Below are 18,611 nucleotides of genomic sequence, written 5' to 3'. Positions count from 1 at the left end.
TAGTGCTGGGCTGAATCTGTCCCCCTACTTTTGGGAACTTTCTTCCTTAAAATGAGGCATTGCTTTTTCTGCCTCCTTTGCATGGAGTGGGAGAATTTCAGAGAATTTTCTCCTGGGGGAGCGGTTCAGAGTTGCCACATACCTTTTTAAAGGGTAGCGGATTGCTGAGGGACCTTTTTCCTATTTTTTAGTTTTTCACAAAAAATAATAATAAAAAACCCTTATTGAATGCCTATTGGAGACCATGTGATATCTCCCTCTCCAATAAGTACTCTATTCCAAAACTATCAAGTTATGGAAGAGTAAACGAACATCAAACAGCATTTGAAATATTTGAGCTGAAAGAGAAAGTGACCCTTGAAATAGACTGGAATGAAAACAGGAGCAAGGTTGAATCATAGCCTGAATGCATCTGATTCAGCAGAATGGTTATGCAGCAGAATAAACAACAGAGTCATAGAATTGGAAAGGGCTGTTTAGGCCATCAAATCCAACCTCCAGCATGGTGGTGGAATTCAGTTTCAAGCCTCCCTGACAGATCCCTGTCTACTCTGTGCTTGAATGCCTCCAGCGATGGAGAGCCTACCACCTTAAACCAGTGTTCTATTGTCTGACTGTTATGAGAATTAGGAAGCTGTTCCTGATGTTCAGCCTAAATCTCCCTGCCTCTAACTTAAGCATATAATTTTGTGTCTTACAGTCTTGGGCCACAGCTAGACTTAAGGTTTATTCTGGGATCATCCAGGGTTCGCCCCTGCCTGAGCACTGGATCCCCTGTGTGTCACCTAGATGAACAGATTTGACCCCTGGATGATCCAGGAATAAACCTTAGGTCTAGCTATGGCCTGGGATGATAGAGAACAGATTCCGTCTCTCTTTTGTGTGTCAACCCGTTAAGTACTTGAAAAGTGCTATCATATCCTCCCTCCCTCTACCCTTCTCAAGTCTAAACTTACATAGTTTCTTCAATCTTTTATTGTAGGGCTTAGTTTCTAATCCCTTATCATTTTGTTGCCCTTTTCTGAAACTTGTTCCAATTTATCTGAATCCTTCTTAAAATGTGGTGTCCAGAATTGGACACAGTATTGGAGGTGAGGTCTGACCAGTACAGAGTAGAGAGAAACTATTACTCGCTGTGATTAGAAACTGGACTTTTACTGATGTGATTTAAAACTACATTTGTCCTTTTTGCAGCCGCATCACACTGCTGACTTGTATTCAGTATGTGATCAACTCCAACTCTAAGACTTAATGAGCTTGCTAATCAGAATATCATGGGGCAGTTGTAAATGCCTTGCTGACGTCATTCCTGTTCACTTATCAGGTGAACATGTTCATTTTGCAACCCGAAAAATGAATGCTTTCAGGAAAGCAATTCTTGGGTAATTTTCACAATTTCCCAAACGTGTTCATATTCAGAAGTGCATGCTGCCTTCACAAAACCAATATTTTCACATGGTGTGCACATTGTTTAATATGGAAAAGGCACACTTTTTAAATGTTTTTTTTCCCCCTGATTGAAAATGCACATTTTCCTCACTCGCAAAAACAGATGCTTGCATTCAGGAATGCAAACAAGGTGAACCAAGCTTTAAGGAGGAATTTAGAGAACGTCAACAAGCTTGAGCATCACATGTTCACCCATCACTAAGTCAAGATATATTATATCCACAGCATTCCCATGATCTATTAAGAAAGTGTTATGATAAAAAAAAATGAAGTAAGATTAGTTTAATAGGACTTGTTCTTGACAAATCCATGTTGGCTTCCAGTCATCACTGCATTAGTATCAAGGTGTCTATAGTCAAACACTTTATTCATCTGCTCTAGATTTTTTCCAGGAATTGATGTAAGGCTGACTGGTCTATAATTCTTGGATCTCCGATGAGCTGGGCACACAAACCTCTGCCAACTCTCGGGAGACTCATGAGCCCCCCGAGCCCTTGGCAACTGCCCCCTTTCCCCCTGCACTAATGGTGGCAAACACCCACCATTAGCATGGAGGGGGGAAATGCACAATTTTTTGACTCTCCAGAAATCCCCTCCTCCCTGTGCCAGTGGGGGCCTTAAAGGACCTATTAATGCAAGGGTAGCCTTGCATTTAGAGGACCTTTAAGACCCTGATTGGAGCAGCATGGGGCAGGAAAGCACACTTTCTCTAGCCTCCAGAAAGTGTGCTTTCCCAGGGTGGCACTGTGCCTGAGGGCTTGCAGGTGCTCGTGAGCGCTGGATGCTGGCCTGCCCTCATGCCGGGCACGTCTGGTTGAATCCATAAGGGACGGATGCTAGAGGGTCCATTGCCTTCACAGAACCAACCAGACGTTCACACCAACCCTATTTCAACTCCCTTAATAATACGGCATGATCATAGTTTGGGAGTTCTCCTGGACCCATCTTAACATTGGATGCCCAGGTGCCAAATATGGATAGAGGTACCTTTTGCTAAACTGAGGCTCATGTGACAGCTACACACATACCTGGAGAATGCATATATGGCCAGAGTGACACGTCCTTTAGTTACATCATGTCTGGTTTACACCAATGTTGTCTGTGTAGGGTTACTATTTCAGTGTATTTGGAATGTACAGTTGGCCCAGAATGTAGCAGCCTGATTGTTAATAGGGTTCATTTGCAGAGAGCAAGCTATTTACGAGTTGAAACAGCTTCACCGGTTTCTTACTTGTTTCTAGGTACAATTCAAAGTGCTACTGATAACCTTTAAAACCCTGAATGGTTTATTACCAGGATACCTGATGAGACCACCTATTGAGATCATCTTGGGACATATAAGAGATAATCTTCTGATGTTCTCTTGTATGTGCCAACAATCCTTTTCAGTGGTTGCGCCTACAGCAAGTGTTTAAACTTCCCTCCAAGGGAGGCCTATCTCTTATTTATTTATTTATTTATTTATTGCATTTCTATGCCACCCAATAGCTGAAGCTCTCTGGGCAGTTCACAAAAATTAAAACCATGAAAACCATTCAGAACATAAAACAAACAACAGTAGAAAAACATAGTAGAGAATATGATATAAAAGCAAAACCACAATAAAATCGAACAGCAAAACAGAAATCAATACAGATTTAAAATACAACTTTAAAACAGCAAAGTTAAAAATTAAGTTGATAATTAAGTGCCAGGCGAACCTCTCTAGGGAGCTCATTCCACAACCAGGGTACCATAGCAGAGAAGGCCCTCCTCACTGATGGTCTTCCAGATATGGTTGAAGAGCCTCCCTTTTTTACATATGTGATTTTAACTTGCTGGTTTTAATCTATGTTTGTTTTTAGAATATTTAGAATATTTTGATTGCTTAGTTATGTTCTGCTGTTGTTTTCATGTATTCATGTTTAATTTTTATAGTGTAAATTGAAAGGATGATTTTAGATGTTCATTTTGGTGGTGGTGGTGATGAGTAATGGGAAAAGACAGTTTATAGATGCTTCAGAATAAATAAATACAATTCCTTAATCGTCTTCCCTCTCCCCCGTTTCCTGGCTGTTAAAACAAATCTTGTCGTTCTTTGTGGTTCACAAATCTGTGAGCATGGAAAGGCTCACAAATCTCCCTCCCTAACTGTTTCCAAACAGATGGTCAGTTAGAGCAGAAAATGTATGTTGGCATTTCATTTCCCTACACTGGGTTTCTGACCCTAGGCTTTTTATTTACAAGAGCATCCTTCCAAACAGTGGGCACAACTGATGCTCACTATGCCCCACTGAATGTTAGTGAAGCACATTAATTTCACTATTTTTTAATGGGACATGAGTCCACTTAGCTTTCTGAGGTGTATACCCAATCCATGGAAGCTGCTTAGTTCCTAGTAAAGTTTGCAGTAAATATATCTTATAAATTATCCAAAGCAATTTTTAAAGAAAATAAAAGAACAAGTGAAATATTCACTGTTTCCTTTATCTCTCAATGGAACTTCTTGTTATTTACTCACCATAACAAATTGGGCTTTAAAATGCTCTCAAAGCTTTGGGTTGGTAGTAGATTGAATTATTCCTTGCCCTGCAGCCTCACATATATATATGCCCCACCAAATCAACTCTGGAGGATTGGAGAGTCCATTCAAGTAACGTTGGTTTTATCCTATTTTTGCATCCATTCATTCAGACTTTACCCCAGGGACACAGGGCAAATAAAGTGAATTATAGCACTAACGTGATGCCTTTCCATGGGAATTAGGAATGGACATTGCAGGGAAATCTCACCCTTTTTGAACTCATTGGATTTACCCAGAGTCCCCTGCTCAGCTTGCATTTGTAAGCTGAGCCACAAGCTTTTTCCTGGAAATCTGGGAACTTCATTGGAGTCCCCCCCAATTACTATTTCCCCAACATGACACCCACAGGTACCACTAGCACAAATTGGATCCCCAATGTGGCACCATTAGTGCAAGTTGGATCCCCAACATGAGAACCGTGGGTGCCATTTGCACAAATTTCAGCCGCAAATTGTGCTAGTGTGCATATTTTGCACAAATTGCGTGTATGATTTTTGCAAAATATGCACATTTGCACAATTTACAGATGTAATTTGCACAATTTTTAATGCAAAATGTATGTGGAAATTTTGCCCGCTACTCATTGCACACCGGTTCAGGCCAGCTGGCGGAGGACAGCACGGAGTCTGGGAAGGCGAACAGATGAAAGCTTGTCAAGCTCCACCCCCAACCTGATTCATACAACATCCCTAATGGAATGTAAATGGCTCAGAAAGCTTCGGCTATGGGGAGGTATATAAATGTAATAAATAATAATAATAATAGGAATGCAAAAATGTTTGTTTAAAGGCAAAAATACATAATGAGCAGCAAATGTAAAACTTCCAATTAAAACATGCGTAAAAAGGGGGAATTGTGAGGCCAAACATCCTGTAAAAAGAATCTTGAGTATCCAAAGTAGTGAGTAGTATGTTGCAAAATATTAATGCTATGGTGGTGTTGGGCCCTTGGGCCCTTGTACAATTACTTCAGCACATGGCAGACTCCCCACTATCCTCAAAATGTAATCAAAAAACAAAACCAGTATTTGTCTGCATGACAATCCAGTGACCTATCATCTTCATGACTTTTTTTTCAGTGTTTTTCAGTTTTCGGACATAATTACAATACAGATTTATTCATCATACCTATTTATTTATCGAATGATTTTTTTTCAGGTGTGCATTTGCAGTTTGTAAATTTCTCAACTGAGACGATACATGATTATTTGGAAGTAAGAAGTGGATCAACAGATATTAGTACTGTTATCGGGAGACTCAGTGGCCCTCAGCTACCATCTTCTCTGTTCAGCACAACCCATGAAACTAGTTTATATTTTCACAGCGACTACTCCCAGAACAAACAAGGGTTTCATCTTGTGTATCAAGGTGAGTGATTTCCACACCTTATTTTGGGAACTTATTAATACACTTACTATTGCACTATCAGAAAAGAGGTACAAAATAACATTTTATGCAAAGTATATCTTATTCGTAAGTAGGGATGGGGGAGAAATTCATTTGCTTCACTTTTTAATGAGAATTTACCTAATTTTGCACCATCAGGTGAAAGTGGCTGCTGAACTATGTTATCCTTTGAAATTCACAATAGTCTGAATTTTGAAATGCGGTTTCCTATAAAAAATGCACACATTTTTATGCAAGTGGTTTTTTTAAAAAAACAACAACACACACACAAAGTTTGTGACAAATTGAACTTAAGAGTGGAAAAACGAGAAATTGAGAGAAACTGAAATTGACAGAATTGTACATCGCCAAATACTGGTTCTGTGATAGCTATGGAATTCAGCTAACCTTAGTTTAGAGCAGGGAAGAGCAACCTCCAGAGGTCATAGAATCATAGAATAGTAGAGTTGGAAGGGGCCTATAAGGCCATTGAGTCTAACCCCCTGCTCAATGCAGGAATCCACCTCAAAGCATACCTGACAGATGGCTGTCCAGCTGCCTCTTGAATGTCTCTACTGTGAGAGAGCCCACAACCTCCCTAGGTCATTGGTTCCATTGTCGTACTGCTCCAACAGTCAACATACTATGATGATACTGCATGTAGAATCATAGAATAGTAGAGTTGGAAGGGGCCTATAAGGCCATCGAGTCCAACCCCCTGCTCTATGCAGGAATCCATCTGCACAGTCTATGGGATACTCTCCCCAAAAAAACAAAGAAACAAAATATACCAACATTGCCGGGTTGCTGATAAAATTTGTGAGCTAACTGCTCTGTAGCACTTGAGAATGCTACAATGTTTAAATTCAGCTTCCTTTCAAACTAAATGTAACCCTTTTGATTCTCGTTGACCCACTCTATAATCTGGACCTCCCCCCACCATATCCTCCAAAGAGCTGCTCCAGAGGGTTGGGCGGCGTTCTGGACCTTTATGGAATATGGTGTAGATGTAGTAGGTGCTGGGGATTGGTGAAAATTGGATACCCTGCTGTGTGCAAGCAGAAGCACTTTCGGCTAGAGTAAAGCTGCAATTGGATAGAGTCTACTTTGTCTAGTTGCGACTGAGCCCACTCATGGGGTTGGTACCATGCAAAGATTAGACATAATGGTTTCTCACTGTTTGAGCAGAAAAGTATCTTCAACTTGATCCTGGTTTTAGTGCTGTATGATATTACTAAAGAAAGAGACAGAAGGATTGCATAGAGATGTGGGGAGTTTTAGGGAAACGATGGTTTCAGAGCAATTTAAGTCTGCTGTGCATAGTAAGTTATGGTACGTTATGTTGTTAAATTATTTAATTTATTGGTTAGATTTGGATACCACCCAGCTGGCAAATGCCCTTGGGGCAGTTTACAATCATAAAAACAAAACAACAACCCAACAACAAAATAACCAAACAAAAATATAATAATAAAAATATCAAAATAATGCAATATTATTTTTTTTAAAAAAAATTGAAGGCATTAAGGAGCCAGTAGTAAAATTAATAATCAAAGCTTCAGATTAAAAATTAAATGCCTGATGGAATTGAAAGGTGGCATTTAAATGTATACAATGTATGTTAGAAAGTCTCACAATGTCTTTATTTTTGCTAAAATTGTAGGTGTTTTTGAAATACAGGAAATATCTTCTTTGTGATGCACTGAAGAGATCCTGATGCTTATTATTTTATTTCAGCATATCAGCTGCAAAGTTGTCCTGATCCACGTCCTTTTCGCAATGGTTTTGTCATCGGAAATGACTTTACTGTAGGCCAAACTGTTTCATTTGAGTGTTTTCCTGGATACACTTTAATTGGAAACTCGGCACTTACTTGCCTTCATGGAATCAGTCGTAATTGGAACCACCCTCTACCAAGGTGTGAAGGTATGTTTTCCGTAGATACATATTAGTTCATTTGAATTTTTCCAGAATTGGCTATCTTGTGATTAAGTGCTCATTGAATTCAATAGAACCAGAAATGGTCTGCTAGGAGATTGCAGTCATTAAGAGGACAGAAGTGGGGATGGGAGATTTTTAAGGGAACTGGCCCTATCATGAATTCGTATGTGGACTGCACACTTCTCCAAATTTTGTGATGTAGTTCTCAGCTCAAAAATTGTGTACAAAACTGGATATTAGGAAATATTGCATATTTCCTAATATCCATAATGTCTAAATTAGAGAAAATTGCATCCAAAATATTTAGATTATGGAAAGTTCTATATGGAAAGAAATGCAAATTATCATGCCTTTTTTTTCCTTCTTAAATGGACTTACATGGAAATTGGATACAACAGAATTAAGATTGAATAAATGTGAAACTGAAGTAGTTTGGAAGCAGACTGATTTGTCTATCCTTAGCTGGAAGTAGGATCACAAGGTAGATAAGACCAACCTTGCTCATACTAGTGCCTTTCAGATATTTTGGACTCCTGTCATTCCTTATCATTACCCATGGAGGCTGAGGCTTATGGGAGCAAAAAACAACTAGAGGGCACCATCAGACCCATCCTGCCATGCATGGCATGTTTGCGGGCCCACTCTTTAAGCACCCATGTGGCCCGATGAGCGCCTGGCAGCCATCCACCCTCACCTGGAGCCTCCATTGCCATGCACAATGGAAGCTCCAGAAATTATGCATTTATGCAATGAGGAAAATACATAATTTCCAGACCCTCCATTCTTGCGCACAATGAAGGCTCCAGATGAGGGCGGACGGGCTCACAACAGACATTCACTGAGCCTCAAAGAAGCTTGCATAGTGCCACAGCAGGGGAGGATGGTGGCAGTAGTGGGATGAGCATCTGACGAGTCGGACGTGGGTGTGTCCGTCCATCCCTAGTTTTGGAAACAGGGTGAGATTCACTCCCATGAGAAGAAAATTGCTGAAGAGAGGCAGCAAATGATCCAGCCTCCCACTCCTATAGTGTCTTAAACATTTTTGAGATCAGACACATTATGTCTGCACTAGCCTAACAGAAAGTTTATGTGAAAGAAGTGTTTTTGTTCTATTTTGTTCATACTGTACAGTGACTAGCACATTCTAGGCAGTTTAAAAATAACATTAATATTCTCTCCCATCATATTGTGTTCTAGTGAAATTAGGGTTGGAATTAAGGGGCACCTTAATGTACTCTGCATGCATTTAGTCGTAGGTTTCAGGTAAGGGTTTAAGCATACCAGTTTTAACATGCAGAATTTTTATGGCATTTCTGTATGTAATTGCTTTTACTTTTGCTGGTTTTTTACAGCTCTTTGTGGAGGAAATATTACCGCTATGAATGGCACTATATACTCTCCTGGCTATCCTGATGAATACCCAAACTTCCAAGACTGTTTTTGGCTTGTACGAGTCCCACCAGGGAACGGGATTTATATCAATTTTACTGTCCTTCAAACCGAGCCAATATACGATTTCATAACGGTTTGGTAAGCAGAAATTAACATTATTGATTTATTTTATAGTTTAAGACGCTAGGGATGAGGAAGATTACCAGCTGCATTGTACTGATTTGTCATGTTTTAGTGTTTGAAACTTGTGGTACAGAATGTTCTTCCAAACGGGCTAACAATAAAAGGAATCCTTTATTTTGTTCAGTAATGTAGCTAAAGAACAGCAAGATGTGCTCCATGGAGTGTGCCCTATTGAACACAGTGGCACTTGCATGCATAAAATTGTGCTGCATGTGTAATATACCACTGATGAGTAATTGCTTCCCAAATTTGTTTACTCTTTTGGACCCAATAACGAGTTCATAGGGCAGTATATAAGTAAATTAAAAGTATAAAATAAAACATTGCATGGCATTCAGAGTCATCAAAAATCTACTGTTGGAGAACTCTCAATTGAGAATGATTCCTGGTTCATACAAATATGTTCAGGTCTTGATGACTACGACAGCTGGTGATGGCTATATCAGGACTACACACACTTGCACAAAAGAAAAATAACTGATTCAACTACACCACTGTGATTAGTGGAATGTGTAGTTTGGCACTTAGTGGCCATAGCTCGATGGGGGCATATCCCATGGCAATCCCTGGGATCATCCCTGTGCTTCCACATGATGCAGAGGGTATCCCAGGAGCAGGGAGGGATGATCCCTCCCTTTCCTCAGGATATGGCCCTACCCTTTGAGCCCGCTTTTTCCGTGGTCACAGGCTGATCCCGAGACCTCGGAACGTGTGGGCGGGCGTTGCAGTTTGTCCCGGCTCCTTGCAGTTACTCGCGAAGAGCTGAGACCCACGCAGCTCTGTGCCTATTGGGGGTGGTGTCAGGGGAGCAGGGGAAATAGAAATAAAAAATCCTTACCTTTTGCACATGAGTGCTTGTACGCTCGTGTCTTTTAAGAAAAAACAAAGCAAAATGGCGGGTGCAACATCCTCTCCCTTCGGGGTTGTCATGCGCCTCGTGTAAACAGAGGGGGAGATCCTGCGATAAAAATATCGCAAGATCCTCACCCTTCCGTTGCGCTAGACCAGGTAGGTCTAGCAGAGGCCAGTATACCATCTTCTGGAAAGTACTAATGGAAGAAGGCTATTGTGCCTTCACATTGCTTGTGGGCTGTCCTGCTTGTGAAGCACCTTCTTGGCCATTGTAGGAAACACAAAACTGGAATATAGACTGTTGGGCTGATACAATGCGACTCTTCTCACGAATCCATCCAACATTTTCCGTAACCATCCTTGCTTTGAATCAGTTGTTCAAGCAGTTGTTGAAACAAAGTCTACATGGGTTGTCATAGTTTCAAAAGGATATTTAAAGAGGCGTCATGTGAAATAACTACCCCCTTCATGCAAATCAAGATACACGTTGAAAAGCGACAGGCACTTGATGAGAACTATTTTTTTGGCTTGGTGATTTCTAAAGGAAATAAGAGAGGGAAAAGAGCAGGCCATTTCTAGAAATAAAACAAAATGAAGTACAAGAGGTAGGGTTTTGTTTTGTTTTTGTTTTTTTAAAAAAGAATGACATTTTCCCCAGTATTGAGTTGATTAAATGTCTGCCTGAACGTTAAGGGCCACATAATTTTAAATGGCCTGTAATTTTTATGTTCCTTCAAATGTCAGCATTTCAATGTCTGGCTGTGACCACAAATCTTATGGCTGTGACCAAATGCTAACATCTGTACTGCAATGAATTACACCTACAGATTAGACAGAGAGTTTGAGTGCTCTGTAAACATTGTTTTCAGAACATTAAATATCCGTAAAACACACTTGACAAGAAATCTCAAGTACATTAAAAAGTAGTGTTCACGTATCCTGTTGTTGTTTCACGTCAAGCAAAAGGATGGGGCCAGTCCAAAATACTACAAATGTCATCCTTGGAGCAGCAAAAGGTAGAGCGGCAGAGTCTGCTTGCTGTTGATCACCCTATTTGCCAGTTTAGAGACTTCAAGGTGAGGTGACAGAGAGTAAAATGGGAAGATAGTCATTCTGCCAAATATTTTGAGGTTTATAGAGAAAGTTTATAAAGAAACAATGAGGAAGAAAGGATTAGCAGATTTATCTTAATAATTTTAAAAGAATGGTTGCAAGAGAGAGGGGAAAAGCTTGTGTGCAATGAGTGTGTGCGTTATTTATTTATTTATACGTTTGTTTATTTAGGTTGCATGCAAACCTATTAGGTTATGTTCCCTTGAAACTGCTGCTACACATCTACTACTGTACATTTATTCCAACACTCAAGTTCCACTGAAATGAAAAATAAAATAAAGTAAGGAACACCAGCTGCTCCCCATTAATTTTGCCCTTTGTATATTGGCTTGCAGAGTTACCGTTTTTCCTGATCGTCCTCACCAACTCTTCATTGCAGGTGTGCCTTGAATTTGTACCTAAAGCGGGTGGCAATATATTTCATTGTATTGCTGATTTTGTTGTTGTTCTTTCCTAGGGATGGGCCTGACCAAAGCTCACCTCAGATTGGTCAGTTTAGCGGCAACACTGCATTGGAATCGGTTTACAGCACTTCAAACCAGATACTCATAAAATTCCACAGTGACTTCACAACAAGTGGCTTCTTTGTCCTTAGTTATCATGGTTAGTATCACATATTTGAAGATGGCCTGCTAAAGTTGTTTTTGTTTGTTTATTTTACGGTAAACGGTTTGTATTAAACACCTGTTATGGCAAATATTTCATATAGTAGGCACAACAGACATATTCCTGATTATGAAACATTAAAATAGTGGTAGCCTGGGCTGGATAGGAATAGGGATGGCCTTGGGATTTGTAGGGAGAAGTGGATGGGTGGATGGGAAACTGCTGGCAGAGCAACTTTGGTACCCATGAAGTGAAAAATGGATCAACAAAGCAAGACTGGTATCCAGGAAAAGTACTCTGCAGGATGAACCCTGAAGAGAAAATGACAGAACACCATTTGGAATCACAACCATTTTAGAGTGGGAAGGGATCTTGGAGGTCACCTATTCTAACCTCTTTCTTAATGGAGGATCTACAATGCTAGTTGCAACTATAGTATCCATGGGCATGTCTACACCTAAGGGTGTAGAGGGAGGGAGGGCGGAGGATCGCGGATTTACCTGCTTCCGCGATCCTCCCCCAGCGTCTTGATTGCTGCACCACACCCCGGAAGGGACAACCTGGAAATGACCCCAGGATATAGGCATGGTGTAGACGTGCCCCATGACAAATGGTTGTCCAGTCTCTGCCTAAATGCCTCCAGCAAAGGAGAACTCATCACCTTCTGAGGCAGTCTGTTATGCTGTTGAACAGCTCTTACATTTAGGAAGTTTCCCCTAATGTTTAGCCAAAATCTACTTCCTTGCAATTTCCCCATTAGTTCTAGTCCTGCTCCTTGAAGCAACAGAAAACAAATTCATTCAGATATTTGAAGACAGCTATGATGACCATGATGAAAAAATCCGCAAAATTTTATCCAAGTTCCACCTTGAAGCTTGGTCTAACTCACGCCCATATCGGATTTTGGTCTCTCTCTCTCTCTCTCTCTCTCTCTCTCTGTGTGTGTGTGTGTGTGTGTGTGTGTGTGTGTGTGTGTGTGTGTGAAAATTGTGAAGTACTTGAGTGTACATTCAGAAGTATGCAATTTCTCCCATTGATTAAAGTATGTACTTTTTAGGGCTCAGTTGTAGATAATGTCAGCTACCTCACTCTTCTGTTAACCCACACATGTTCACACAATATCCCTGCTTAATGATGCAAACTTCCTTCTGACCCTTGCTTACAAATCCTTATTTACAGACATCTTGCTATTTAACATATACATGAATCCGCTGGGAGATATCATCCAGATGTTTCGGTTATGGGTGTCATCAATATGCAGATGACACCTAGGTCCATCAATAAATCTCTGGGAGGCTATGGAATTCTTGAACAAGTGTCTGGAAATGATTTAGTGATGGATGACCATGAACAAGGTGAAACTAAATCTAGACAAGATGGAGCTGCCATGGGTGGAGAAACCAGTTGATCTGGATAGGAGAGTACAACTGTATGGGTTGCACTCTCCCTGAAGGATCAAGGTGGAAGTACAGGTGCTATCTGTGGAAGAACAGGTGGTATCAGTGGCTAGGAGTGCCATTCAACCAGTTTAGGCTGGTACACCATCTGATGACCCTATCTAGGGAAAACACATTTTTCCATGGTCATCCATGCACTAATCACATTCAGGATGGATTAGTGTAATGCTTTTTGACTGGTGCTCTGTCTGAAGATGGTCTGGAAACTTCAGCTGACACAGAAAGTGGCCACCTAGCTGCTGGTGGGAGCAAGGCAGTCACGTTACACCAATATGGTACCAGTTATCCGTTCATTTCCAGACCCAGGTTTTCAGTGGTGGCACTCAGTTTCTGGAACTCTGTGTTCACTGAATTACATACAGCTTTCAGCTTTGAATATTTTTAAAAGGGCCTTATAAACGTCTTTTTCAGATTGCTTTCTCTTGAGTTTAACTGCTTTGCCTTAAATTGTGTTTGGTGTATTTTTCCTGCTATTGGAGTATCTTGTTTTAAGTGGTTTATATTTTTATTTTCATTAATTCATTACTGCTGTTGCTTAATTTCTTGATTCATTTGGACCTTTACCCTGTGCTATATATTTTTAATGTTTTAGTATGTGAGTTGCCTTGTGAAGATTTGGTCATAGAAGACGGGGTACAAATAATGATACAAATAGATATTATATAAATATGGGACATGAGTGAGTTCTTCCTTCATACTCTCATGAGGCAATTTTCCCCATTATACCATTTCCCCCATTTTTTTTAATCCCCCACTATTCTAGTCTCCAGGCACTGGTTCTTTTCATCATACCTCTGCTTTCACCATCTTTACGTTCTGCTAAATGGGGTTGTCAGGGAGTAATTCAGTCTTCATGTAGAAGCTACTAAGCTTCAGTCTTTTATAGAAGTTGCACATTTTGTTTTATATCCTTTGTTCCTTACTCCCAAGTGTGTGGTGGCTTGCTATGCTACTTCTTTCTTGATGAAAAGACACTTTGCAAATGCTCAGTAACACTGTGTTGTTCATGGCACCTTCTTGTGATCTAGAGTTGATGATTGACATAGTAGATCTATGAGTTGATACCTGGCACTCTCAGACATCTGAGAAATTAGTTTTACCCAGTTTGTGCCTCTTGGAACTGAGTGCAGATCTTCACGCATAGTGCAGTCAAAGTCTGTACGTTTCTGAGGTTATGGGAAATTAAAAAATGCATTTGGAAAATGTTTATATCTGAAAAAAAGCCTATGAAAATGCCCACAGACTCTTCAATTTATGGGAGAAATATGTCCACATTTGAAATGCACAATTGATGTGTGCATATGGGAAAATGTGTGCAAAGATATATTAATTTTCATGTGAACGGGGGGGGGGGGAACCAGCTTGCAACTTGATATGTGCTTGAGTCAGAGCAAGCTTTGAGGTGGAATTTGAAGGAAAAAAAGAAAACCATTGATGAGTTTGAAGTTTTGCTAATCCGCACATCCCTCGTTTAAGAGCTAAAGTTTTGAAGACCATATTTCAAATTAATCGCTGGAATGCCCTTCCCCTGCCGATTTTCCTTCCTACACAGGATAGCTTTGAGATGAAAGGGGTGAGCAAGGCAAATCTCCCAGATTTGCTAGTTGAGATGGTGGGGTGAATGAAGATTGTAGCAGAGAAGCATATCCAGCATGGTTTTGATTTTGATTTTTTTTTAAGTTCTTGAGTTTCTCACAACACTAATGTACACAGGAAAAGAGAGAATTATCTCAGGATGCTGTAAATGACTTTATTGATTAAAAGCCTAATGCATTTTGGCCTCTTTCTGTAATATTAGGGCTGTAAGAATGTGTGTGTGTGTGTGTGTATGTATGTATGAGCCAAGACATAAATAAGAAGTTTCTTGGCAATTAGAAGAGCACATTGCAAGCAAGGCCTGTGCAGACATTTGCAAAGCCTTGCTTGCAATGTAAGCCTGCATATGAAGTAATGCAACTGTTTTATATTGTCTAAATGTTGGGCATTTCACCAATAAAGTCATTTATAGCATCCTGAAATTATTCACTCTTTTTGTGTACCACATGTTAGGAGCCACTGTTGCTAGGTACTGATGCTTGCACTTAGAGGTACAACAAGGTCCTATATCTTATTATCCCCAGTTAACTTCTGAGGAACTGGAGGAAACTGCATTTCTGGTTATTTCATATCCTTTTAGAAGGTGCACATGTATACCCATTAAATGTATTACTATTTGCGAGTGGAGAAGGAAGCACTAGAAATAAAACACAGACACCAGAGCTTGGGATAAATTAGGGCCTCTTCATTTAATCATGGAGATTCTCCCATCTATGGATCTGTGTGTGAACGTGCGGGAATCTAGCTCATTTGTCTTCACGCAACTAGGCTGCCCATCAGGGTGAACCACTCAGTTGAACACGGGTCAGGTGACCCGGCCCCCTTTTCCAACTACACTTGAGTATTTGGTGAGATGGACCTGCGTCATCCCAATTCAGGGCTGCAAAGCTCCGAGTAGATGAGACAAGAAGGTCCCCAAAGGAAAACCATATCCTGACTTGAAAGCTGCACAGCCCCCGAGGAGCAGGACCTCTGAGTTGCCAATCCCCATCAAGGTGCCAGAGTGGTCACCATCCTTATTCTCTCTTTCCCTCAAATCCACACACAACTTTGCTGCTCACCAATTGACCTACAGTCGTGTGAAAAAGAAAGTACACCCTCTTGGAATTGTATGATTTTACAGATCAGGACATAATAACAATCATCTGTTCCTTAGCAGGTCTAAAAATTAGGTAAATACAACCTCAGATGAACAACAGCACATGACATATTACACTGTGTCATGATTTATTAACAGAAATAAAGCCAAAATGGAGAAACCACGTGTGAAAAAGTAAGTACACCCTTACTGCTTCCATAGGAATTAAGATGCTAAGTAGCAGATAGGTGCTGCTAATCAAATGCCCGTGATTAATTGATCATCAGCAAGTATGACCACCTCTATACAAGTCAAAGTTTTTTTCAGTTTGCTGGTCTGGAGCATTCAGGTGTGTGTTAACACAATGCCAAGGAGGAAAGACATCAGCAATGGTCTTAGAGAAGCAATTGCTGCTGCCCATCAATCTGGGAAGGGTTATAAGGCCATTTCCAAACAATTTAAAGTCCATCATTCTGCAGTGAGAAAGATTATTCAAAAGTGGAAAACATTCAAGACAGTTGCCAATCTTCCCAGGAGAGGACGTCCCAGCAAAATCACCCCAAGGTCAGACCGTGCAATGCTCAGAGAAATTGCAAAAAACCCAAGAGTTACATCTCAGACTCTACAGGCCTCAGTGAGCATGTTAAATGTTAAAGTTCATGACAGTACAATTAGAAAAAGACTGAACAAGTATGTTTTGTTTGGAAGGGTTGCCAGGAGAAAGCCTCTTCTTTCTAAAAAGAATGTGGCAGCACGGCTTAGGTTTGCAAAGTTGCATCTGAACAAACCACAAGACTTCTGGAACGATGTCCTTTGGACAGACAAGACCGAAGTGGAGAAGTTTGGCCATAACGCACAGCGCCACGTTTGGTGAAAACCAAACACAGCATAACAGCACAAACACCTCATACCAACCATCAAGCATGGCGGTGGAGGGATGATGATTTGGGCTTGTTTTGCAGCCACAGGACCTGGGAACCTTGCAGTCATTGAGTCGACCATGAACTCCTCTGTATACCAAAGTATTCTAGAGTCAAATGTGAGGCCATCTGTCCGACAGCTAAAGCTTGGACGAAATTGGGTCATGCAACAGGAAAATGATCCCAAGCACACCAGCAAATCTACAACAGAATGGCTGAAAAAGAAAAGAATCAAGGTGTTGCAATGGCCCAGTCAAAGTCCAGACCTCAACCCAATTGAAATGCTGTGGCGGAACCTTTAGAGAGCTGTGCATAAACAAATGCCCTCAAACCTCAATGAACTGAAGCAACGTTGTAAAGAAGAGTGGGCCAAAATTCCTCCACAAGGATGTGAGAGACTGATAAAGTCATACAGAAAATGATTACTTCAAGTTATTGCTGCTAAAGGTGGTTCTACAAGCTATTGAATTATAAGGTGTACTTACTTTTTCACACATGGCTTCTCCATTTTGGCTTTATTTCTGTTAAATAAATCATGACATGGTGTAATATGTCATGTGCTGTTGTTCATCTGAGGTTGTATTTACCTAATTTTTAGACCTGCTAAGGAACAGATGATTGTTATTATGTCCTGGTGTTATTATGTCCTGGTATGAAAAATCATACAATTCCAAGAGGGTGTACTTTCTTTTTCACACAACTGTATTTATCCACCACTTCTAAGATTAAATCCAGTATGGAGTAGGTGAAAACTATCACTAAACGCCAGGGAAAATTCCTACTCAGCCCCACTACAAAGAGGGTGACTGGCTATTCCCATATTGGTTGATAGGGAGGGAGGGTGGGGCGGGAAACAAAAAAGGCCACTGAGTGGGGCAAGCCTTTATTTCCTTGGCTGCACCCCACATGAAGCAGAGTCTCTTTTCTGGTTCCTTCCCCCTCTCAAAAGCCGACCCCCACCCAAGCCATCCCTTCTGGGTGGGGATCGGGTTTAAGGTGACAGAAGAAGTTGGGGTAGTAGTCTTGGATATCTAACGTTTTGTCCACAAACGTGTAGTCATGTCTCCTGCTCATCAAGCTCTCTAAACTATGTGATAATTGAGGGATCACCATTAAGGTGGAAAGTGAATACAATGTGGAAACGAGCTCTCTGAAACAACCATCTCTGTGGTCTTAACATTCCAAACAACATTGGAATAGGGTGGTCTGCTTTATAGATGCTGATCTTCTCAAGGTGAAGTCATAAATGTTTATTTTTATAATCCAAAATGGAACAAAACATTAATCACAATCCCTTCTGCTGTATTTCATAGCGTACCAACTTCGCGTGTGTCAACCTCCACCTGCTATAACAAATGCTGAAATCCTGACCGAGGATGATGAATTTGAAATAGGTAAAGTCAGTCCAAGCATAAATAACATATATTTTCTCCCAAAATAAATACTCTTGAAGGTGCTCTGGCGTTTAATATTTGTATCAGTATGTGTTAAAACAGCCTACAATTTAGATGAACTGAAGACCCTGGAGAATTTGGAAAATATCTGGATAACCAAAAGTTCAGAAAACTGGAAGCTGCTGCATCTACATAGGCTCATGTTTTCCTGAAGCTCCATGGAGGAATGGAGATGAATAAAATAAAAAGAAATTATGATCGGTGAATCAATTTTCTATTGTCTTTAAAAAGCCTTCCATATCTTCTGGGCTTTATTCTCATGGCATTTTCTAAATATCCAGAATTATCTCCATTGTTTTCAATGGCAGTATCATAGGAATGGCATTTTTCCTATAGCCACTTCGTAGTTCAAGGAGGGCAGGGGAGAATTATTGAACTTTTATTCAGCTGCCGTGTGACTCTAACCCCCCCCCCAAAAAAAAAGACCAATGAGGACTGAGCATGCTCAGTAGGCAAGGGAGGGAAAACCGGGGGAGAGGGATGGAGTAGAATGTTGGAACCTTGAACGGAAGCGCTCCACTCTGCAACAGGTGTGTGGTTTTGGGGGCAGGCCCCCATTTGTTATATTTTAATTTCATTTTGTGTATACCTGTTTACATTTTAAGATTTACTGCTATGAATA

The 18,611-nt window shown here is 40.6% G+C and overlaps 1 protein-coding gene across 1 annotated transcript in view; it reads left to right on the top strand.

The window, feature by feature from the left end:
• CSMD3 (CUB and Sushi multiple domains 3) overlaps nt 1-18,611 on the top strand; it is a 787,235-nt gene that overhangs the window by 661,596 nt on the left and 107,028 nt on the right. The window contains exons 41-45 of the mRNA XM_063131067.1: nt 5,170-5,379; nt 7,135-7,323; nt 8,691-8,868; nt 11,336-11,481; nt 17,849-17,929. Of these exons, the coding sequence (XP_062987137.1) occupies nt 5,170-5,379; nt 7,135-7,323; nt 8,691-8,868; nt 11,336-11,481; nt 17,849-17,929 (804 nt within the window). The remainder of the gene's footprint in view (nt 1-5,169; nt 5,380-7,134; nt 7,324-8,690; nt 8,869-11,335; nt 11,482-17,848; nt 17,930-18,611) is intronic.

Source organism: Elgaria multicarinata, chromosome 7 (assembly GCF_023053635.1).
Source record: "Elgaria multicarinata webbii isolate HBS135686 ecotype San Diego chromosome 7, rElgMul1.1.pri, whole genome shotgun sequence".
Classification (NCBI taxonomy): Eukaryota; Metazoa; Chordata; class Lepidosauria; order Squamata; family Anguidae; genus Elgaria; species Elgaria multicarinata.
This window is presented reverse-complemented; position numbering and strand designations above follow the sequence as displayed.